Here is a 9,254-nt window from a genome sequence, read left to right as displayed (position 1 = left end):
TCGTAAGTCTATGTTAAAGTATGGGAGTTACGGTCACCTTAGCGCTGTGACTGTCGTAAGTCTATGTTAAAGTATGGGAGTTACGGTCACCTTAGCGCTGAGATTGCTTTGGGGGATTTCTTATATGTGGCATAATTTAATGCATCACTTATAATACCAACCTCAAACAAGTAATGTTTATGATGCTTGCTTGATATTTGAGTCCTCGTCAGTGGGAAACTACATACCTTTCAGGGGGGTCCATAAGGAAACTACTCGGAACAGCACGAAACCCTCAATATCAGAATCGTTTACAGGGAGCAGCAAAATGATATGGTTACTGAGACTGATGTGATCTGCGTCGTGCAGACGTACTTGTTTCGTCTCCTTCGAAATTTATTAATTTCCCCGAAAATAATACATCCAGGAAGTATTCTACGTAAGAAATGAAAACCCATAAGAATGCCCGATCAACACACACCCGCTAACCCAGATAAACGTCGCAAGAAGAGAAAGAAGAGGTCAAAAGTTGTAATCTCTACCTCTGACTCGAATTTATTTGACACCTCTGCTCAAGACTCTCCGACGAGTGTGGCTACCAGCAATATTATTCGTGAGTCACTCAACGTTGTCTACTCTCCAGAAATGGTCGCTCAGCAACCTCAGCAACCACAACTTATGTTTATCCCTCAACAAGGACAGATGCACCAGGAAGCGTACCATAACAATCATCTCTCCCAAGCACTGACACCTGCTCATGGTTATATACTGAACCAAAATAAAATCTTCACAATCCTAAAATTTTAAGATTTTGACCAGTTATCATTGTGGGCCCTTATTGTGTATTTAAACAGTAATGGCCACGTATTGTCTTCATATAACACCCGTTTTTGTGCAGGTGAATCGATCAAAATCATGTGCACAGCACTATAGTGGTAAAAGTGGTTTTTCACGTGCAACTGGTCACGTGGCCATAATACCGCACGTGTTTTCAGTCATACTTGTTAGCAGTCATTAACAAAAAAAGAAAAACAAAAGTCTTTACGGTCATTTGTCATGCCACGCCTTTCAAATGTGCAACGTGAACGTGCCATCGGCATGTTGCAGACGTGAACGTCCGTAGCTGAAGGCGCAAGGACGATGGGTTGTAGTCGACGGACTGTATATGATTTACAGACGCATCTACAGCAAACGGGTACCACCGCTGATCGCCCTCGGCCAGGTCGACCACGTGTGACGTCACATGCAGAGGATCGTCAAATTGTCTTGCGTCACCTCCGTAACCGATTTTTGACGGCTACATCAACCAGAAATGAACTGTTTAGGGGTAGACTGAATGCGCAAACTGTTCGAAACCGTCTGAGAACTGCTCACCTTCAAGCACAACGGCCATACTGCGGGCCGATTCTGACTCAATTACACAGACGTCAACGTCAATTGTGGGCATAGCGACACTTACGATGGACTCAGAGGAATTGGAATCAAGTCGTCTTCAGTGATGAATCACGATTTAATCTTCGATTTGCTGATGGTGGGGCGAGGGTGTGGAGGCGCCGTCATCAACGTTACGCCAAGTGCTTAGTACAGGAAGTTGACAGATTTCGAGGCGGAAGTGTCATGGTGTGGGGTGCTTTCTGTGGCAATGCACGTTCCAGGCTTCTTGTCATCCGTGGCAAACTCAACGCTGCTGCTTACCGCGACCAGGTATTGGCACCAGAACTTCTGCCTTTTATGGCAGCACATGGACCCGGTTTGATCTTCCAACACGACAATGCCAGACCCCCCACACAGCAATTTTGACAAGGAATTTCCTTCAGAATGCAGGAGTCAACGTCATGGACTGGCCGTCAAGGTCTCCCGACCTTAATCCCATCGAACACGTCTGGGATGCTCTTGGCAGAAGTCTGTGCACTCTCCAGAACCAACCACAGAATTTACAAGATCTTGGCACCATTTTGCAGCAACAATGGCGTCGTCTTCCCAATCATGTGTTCACAAGCATCACAATGTCCATGCGGAGGCGTTGTGTGGCAGTTGTCAACGCACATTGTGGCCATACACGCCACTGAACTTGTGTACCATCAGATTCTCGTTCTTGGGACTTATGATTTAAACTGTTGATGTTATTGCCGAATACCGTAGGTGCTTGGAACAAATTATGGTTACCACCGTTAATTAAAATCCTTCTTTGGACATTAATGATTAAAAAATACCTTCTCTGATACATTTGCCCGTTGTATATCATATATGGGATTACTTTTAAAAATGTGAAGTTTTTAATTTGACTCAGTATCCTCGTGTCATGGAAGTTCGATCACTTACGAAAACTCGCTGAATATTCATAGTAACATTCATATAATCTTTTTTTCAAATATCTTACCTGTGAACTTGTTTATTTATGACAAACATTTCCCAAATCCACGTATTTCCATTGAAATTTACACTCGCGGCATGGCCGCCCTCTCACTGTCAACAGAAATGACCCAGAAAGCTACGTCACACAAGTTCGATCATTTGATTGGTTGGCTTGTCGCATAACCGAGATGACATGTATGGACGATCTCTTGTGTCAAAATTCGAATTAGAACAGTCCGCAGTTGTTTTATTACATCTTTGTCCATCAAACGTTCATTTTATGTTTTAATATTGAAAAAAAAACGATGAAAAGTCACAAATATCCAGATTATTTACAAGGTTGATGCAGGGAGTTATTCTTCAGGCTCATCGTGACAGGGGCACCAAAACTCAGAATGTCGACGCACAACACGAACTGGCGTGCAGAAACGTAAATGTGTCCAGTGCTGACATGTAGGGTGGGTACATTGTGCCCAGGTTGTTATGATCAGGGAGACATTAGCTCGAACCTCATCAGGTACAAATTTGCTACATTTGCAGCACTGTTCGTCATCACTTGTCACATCACTATCAAAACTATCGTCCTGATGCGCGTTGGACCGTGAAGTTCCAGTACTTGCATTCGTTGCAGTGACAGTATTTTTTTTTTTTAAAGATTTACTTGGTTTAGGTGCTTGCTTTCTTTTTTTGGGTGCCGATTTCACAGTCTGGTGGGAAATAATTTTATTCAGAATGACGTCTTCGGTGATGGCCTTGCCCCCGACAACAGCGCTCAGAACGTTTCTCTTTTTAGTAGGCACAGCTTTCTTGAAAAGTACAGTCGTCTTGTCTTTAAAGAATCCTGCTACATCATTGCCCTCAGTAGGTGAAGTGACAACCTTGTCTCCAACTGGCACACATGAATCAATAAAACCAGTATCAGGATGCAGCAAAGGTTCAGTCGACTTAAAAACTGTTGATGGCGCAAAGTTGATATTGGCGGTGGAAGACTTGTCAAATGGATAGACTCCACATTTCCTGAAAGAGGATTGCAGATTTGTTGGTGTCAGCGACAGGTTATAAGCTCTACAGCCAAGTTCACAAACAGAATGTTTATCAACTGAACTTGTGGCATTTTCCCGCATATACGTATGACGGAGGTTGTTGTAAATTTTAGCAAAAGGTCCAAAGCAACCAACATCCATTGGCTGTAAAACATGGGACGTGTGTGCAGGCAGTACAAACAAAATAATGTGATGTTGACGTGCCCATTCGATGAGTGGAATAGATACGTGGGATCTATGACCATCATACACAATAAGAAGTGGACTATCTGCAGACGCGGCGACAGCATGCTTCAGGAAATGCTCTGTCAGATAGTGCTGAAAAATCTCCGTATTTGACCAGCCAGAGTCGCTTACAGTGCCTGCTGCTCCAGGGGTACTTCCTGAAAGGAGTTCTTCCCGCATCCTCTTGCCCTTGAAAACAAAATACGGTGGTATAGAACTACCAGACGCATTGCCGCAACCTATAACCGTTGTAGTACTTGATCTTGATGTTGTGACTGCAGCTGGAGTACTCTGACTCGATGTAACAACTGATGGTGGGGTATGATGCTCCATAAGTCCCTTTTCGTCAACATTATAAATGCGATGAGGGCATGTCTTCAGGTTGTACTTATCCATGATGTGCCCAAGCTCATTAAAATAATGAGTGATCGTCTCCTCCGAGGTAGCTTTTGCTCTCTGTATCTCAAGGGATCGTGGCTTCTTCACTGACAGATCAGGCCATCGCTTCATAAACCCATAGAACCACTGAAGTGATAGGGGTTGTTCATCCTTTGACTTCTTTCCAACATATATTGCTAGGTCTGTGGCAATAGTAGTAACTTCAGCCCTTGTATAGCCATACCCAAAATTTGCCATGGCTTCAATATGTGAAACAAGTCCCTGTTCTTCTTCCATGGACAATAGTGGTTCTCTACCAGTGGTACTACATTCAATAGAAACCTTCCCACTCATCCTGTCATGCAGTGTAGCAAATGGAACAGCAAAGGTAGTGGCAGCTTTCCTAATTGCCATTCCATCTAAAACAGCATTATATGCCTTGTCTAGGGCTGCAGACAAATATTGCCTATATTGACCTCTTCTGGTTGGTTCACCATTGGTCAAAACCTGTAAAAATAAAGGTTTATTTTATATAACACCAAAACTCCAGAGACAGAAGTTCTCAAAAAGCATAACAATTTCAATAAGAAATGACCCTAATTTGTTTCCATAGTTTTAAATTTTGGCGAGCACATCACGTGTCTCATCACGTGACATTTACACCATGAACGTAAACAAGCAGACGACAGGTGTGCCGTCGATTTACAACGTGTGCATTTATTACAATTGACATTTTATTTGAGCTGATCAAGTTACATTAGTGATCTCGGGTTAAAAAGTAGTTGTTTGCTGAATATGAGCTATTACTTACGTTTGGTAACTTGACACGAAGCATTTTCCGGTCCAAGCGAACGAAAGCGGTGTTGTCAGAAGATCAAAGCTGCAGGTACCGTAATTTCTCGTTACATTTCGCGAGAAATATCATTCAAAATGGCCGATCGAAGTTACATGTCGATCGAACTTGTGTGACTTGACGATATATATAGGCAAGCTCCGTCAATGACGGGGAGAGTACCCGTTGAAGCCCCAAAGGTGAAAAGTACCCACAAGTACCGTTTGTTTTGCGCGGTAAAGCTAGACTCCTAGTTTCAAATTTATTCATGCAATATATATGCTGAGATGTCGAATTTGTAGTTTTCATTACATCAATCATTATAATAATTAATCGGTACTGAGTCGCACCGCCAAGGCAGATTCCTGTATTCGAAGAACCTTCGGAGAGAAATTTGGTCAATACATTGCAGTGACATTTCACATGACAACGATCATTTGGTTATTTTTCAAGCCGGTGTTGGAGGCTCAAATGACTCCCCAGGCTCAGACGACTCCAGAGTTATTTGAGCCTAGGCTCAGATGACTCCCCTTTGGCCCAAACGACTCCCCCGTCGTAGGCTCAGATAACTCCCCAGGCTCAAATGAAGGATACAAATGTTTTGACACTAATTGTGCAACAGTCTGTGAATGTCGTACACAAATAATATATTTTCGGTGATACAGCACAGTATTTTCGATGATTGCACCCCATTGTTTTACATATTGTGAAATTATCAGATTGTTTGCATGGTACGATTTTATGTGATAAATTTGAAGGACATTATCAAGTCATTTCGTTAAGACTTTTTAAATACTGTTACACATCAGCAACTTTATTTTCTGACATAATGGCTGGGTATGATGTGATATTGACGCTTTACTGCAATATTTGCTTAACTTAGAAACTATTTGTATTCATTATTCTGTTTGATTTACTAACTTTGTATTTCAAATAATACTGCACCTGATGTTTGATTGTAATGTGTGAAATAGTTTTTAGAAAGATAATTATATTTGCACTATGACCTGTTTGGCAATCTTATTTCTTCATGTAAAATGTTGATATGCATGCACGATCATATGTAACAAAATCAATGGAAATCTATATTGTTTAAAACATATGAAAATAATTACTTTACCTAATGTGATATGTTTATAAGTTTTTAGGTGATTTTTAATCGTCAAATTACCTTAGAAATGAAGTTTGCTTTGTGTTTAGAAATTATTTCTCTGTGTACGAAGTCGGCGCGGTCATTGTTTTTTTGGGTACTAGATGGTTGATACATTTATATCTCTTTATACACGAAGACTAATCGTCTTGTAAATTCAAAATATATTATGGGTATATATATATATATATCAAATTATTATTGAAGTTACCTATTGCTTTTAATGCAGCGACTCGCCAATTACAATACAATCCCGGTAACTGCGCATTATTAACTGTGAGTAAATAAAATCAGATATATTTACTTACCAGGTGAATTTTATAATAATCTGTACAACGTTGTAGTTGTTGTTTGTAAATCAAAACTTACCAAGTATTTAGGGAATTTGTTTTAACTGACCGGAAGAGGTCCGCCCAACTCTCAAGAGAACCAGCCCAGTTCTCAAAAGGGTCAGCCCAACCCAGTTGAAGGGAATCCCTTCACTCTGGTCACCAGAAAAACTACCAAAACAGCCTACATGACTTATAGTCAAGCCGTGCTAAATGTCCCTGACCGTTTTCAGGACAGATTCACGTTCTCGGGAACTAAAAACAAAGAAAATATCGATTATAGTGCCCTATAGGCTCAAGACATGCTTAAACGAAAACAGCCTCAATCTAGCCCACCCAAGGCTAAAATCGTAAAGAAAAGACAAAGAGTGGTCTCATCAGAATCAAAGACACAACAAAATAGAAGACAACAAACCAAATGGGAAAAAGTAGTCTTTAGCGCAGACTTCGTCCAAGATCTTAATAAGATCCTAAGAGCTCAAGATATTGCCAAAGAGCTGATGCACAAAAAATATTATTAGAATAAATAAGTGTGGAAGAAGGTATGTTGCTGTCGGGGGACAACCTTACAGAGTCAGTTGACATGACCAAAAGCATAAATGGAATCAAACTAAATTGGGATACCCCAAAAAGGCTTAGTAATGTCAGATGCGCTGTGCATCTGGACCAATCCTGTCGGCGTTCAGGATCAAATCAATGGGCACAACCAACACACGAATAGTAATACTCACATTATAAGGCCAGTCAGTCCCCGGCCACCTTAATCTAGATGGTAAGGATATGAAAACTATGCCATACAGGAAAAGGTCAACCCAATGCACAAATTGTACGCTCTATGGACATACAAAAACATCATGCATCCAGCCACCCAAGTTTGCGCAAGTTTGAGTTGCGTCCGTTGGGCATGCCAGAAACCTATGATTGTTGGTTCGAATCCCGGTTCGCCCCGATTATGTTTCTAGGTTTGTCAGCACCATACCCGTGCTCGTGGGTTTCACCGAAGTGGTAAACGTCTGAAACCTGAATCACTTCGGGCTTTCCTCCCACATTAAGCTGACACGCCGCGATATGACTGGAATACTGTTAAAAGCAGTGTTAAACCCAACTCACTCACTCACTCATGATCAATTATCTTTTTATCATGTCAACTCTCCTGCCCAAACTTCTAAATTCGCTGATGACGGAGCAATATGGGTAAAGCACAGAGATATTTCACAAATCCGAAAAAAAACTCCAGTCAGCCCTGTACGGAGTAAACCAATGGTGCAATAAATGGGCGTTCGCCCTTTTGAGTGAACAAACTGTTTGAGTTCCTTTCAAACGCAGGTGGATACCCCGTGTCTCCTTAAAAGGCAAACCAATCAAATTAAAAAAATCCGTAATATTTCTAGGGGTTATCCTTGATCAACACCTCATTTGGCGTAAACATGGCGGAACACAGATATCAAAAAGACCTGAACGTATTACGGGCAATTTCAGGCACATCTAGGGGCACATCGAGGGACACTCAGCTGGACCTCTACAAATCACTTATCAGATCAAAAATGGACTGTGAGGCCTTACACCCAGCTGCAAATGCTGTCAAGAAATACAATACAAAGCCCTAATGCTGGCCACAGGCGTAGCAACAGACACTTCACTAGAAGCACTGCAAGTAGAAACAGGAGAACTCCCATTGAAACTGAGAAGAGAGCAGGCAATATGATCATTCTGGTGACGTCAAACCCTTTTGTGAAAAAGATATGGCAAGACAAAAGCACCCGCACTTGGGCGACCAAAGTTAGAAATATTTTATTCCAATTTGGGTTTGGTTTTGTATGGCTCAATCAAGAGGTGGGTGACTCTAAAGCTTTTATTCTCCATTTTACGCAAAGGCTCAAAGATAATTTACAGCAATTCTTGAGTGCTTCTGTAAACTCTTCTCCAAAATGTCATCTTTATAAGCATTTTAAATCCATGTTAAATGTTGAAAGGTTCTTGTCATGTCCACTCCCTACCCATTTAAGAATTGTTTTTACTAAATTCAGATGTTCAAATTTTAAAATAGCTTTAGAAACTGGCAGATATAGTAAAACAGACCATTCACTCAGATTTTGTAACTATTGTAGTTGTAAGGGAGTTAATGTCATTGAGGATGAATTTCATGTACTCTTTAATTGTAATTTATATTCTGCCCTAAGACAAAAATACCTTGTTTAATCTTCCTATGCCTACTCATTGCAGTAATTCTCATGTAATAAATATTCTTAGTAATTATAATGAGCAAACATTATTTCTAGTTTGTAAATTCTTATACTATGCTCACAAAATAATTAATGATAAATTCTGTGCCCTGTAAATGTCATGCTCACATGTCTGTATTTTAGGCCATTGGCCTTTTACTGAATAAACATGTCTGTTTGTCTGTCTGTCTGTCTGATACTCGATTCTGATTGGCTAATAAGAGGTTCGAATCTACGATTGACTACATATTTTCTCTGCAGCTTTTCCGTAGCGGAATTTGATATGAACACGAACGAGATTTGAAACAATAATAACACTAAAGCAGATCAGATTATCCGTATCAAGTTAACGTCGGGATATTGTTTTTCATGTGACAACAGATTAAAACATACATAAGGGCAAAATAAAGCCAAAACCTTAAATTCATAATTCTTGAAAACTTTGCGCCAAGTCGAACTTATCATGAAGTCGAGCGCGCTGTGACGTGACATTCCACACTTACATAGGATGACGTTATTACGTAGGAATTATACGACGTCATAATGACAGCTAAGATGTCTCAATGGAGTATCCAATACTTGAATCCAACTTGGCTTTGAGGGGGGTGTAATTACACCTTCTACTTACGAGAACATTATGCTAAGCTGAGTTGTCACTTAAACGTCTACTGCAGTCGTTTTGATAAAAGATAAATTAAATCTAAACTGAGTTATTTAAACTATTCGTCCGAGTTTCCAAAA

The 9,254-nt window shown here is 40.6% G+C and overlaps 1 protein-coding gene across 1 annotated transcript; it reads right to left on the bottom strand.

Moving 5' to 3' along the window:
* Positions 1-2,687: 2,687 nt before the first annotated feature.
* LOC124141273 (MFS-type transporter clz9-like) lies at positions 2,688-4,970 on the bottom strand. The gene is made up of 2 exons (XM_048380432.1): positions 4,792-4,970; positions 2,688-4,487 (listed from the first exon to the last, which is right to left on the bottom strand). Exons 1-2 carry the CDS (start codon positions 4,813-4,815, stop codon positions 2,688-2,690), a joined length of 1,824 nt encoding a protein of 607 aa, XP_048236389.1. The 5' UTR covers positions 4,816-4,970.
* Positions 4,971-9,254: the final 4,284 nt, after the last annotated feature.

The sequence above is a fragment of the Haliotis rufescens genome, unplaced genomic scaffold (genome assembly GCF_023055435.1).
Source record: "Haliotis rufescens isolate VD_foot unplaced genomic scaffold, xgHalRufe1.0.p SCAF_1, whole genome shotgun sequence".
Taxonomy (NCBI): domain Eukaryota; kingdom Metazoa; phylum Mollusca; class Gastropoda; order Lepetellida; family Haliotidae; genus Haliotis; species Haliotis rufescens.
Note: the sequence above shows the minus strand (reverse complement) of the source record. Positions and strands in the feature narration are given on the sequence as shown.

Coding starts and splice junctions, on each gene's coding strand:
- LOC124141273 (XM_048380432.1), bottom strand. CDS start 4,815: ATGCTTCGTGTCAAGTTACCAAAC. Junction 4,488..4,791: donor TTCGTGTCAAGTTACCAAAC/GTAAGTAATAGC, acceptor TTATTTTTACAG/GTTTTGACCAATGGTGAACC.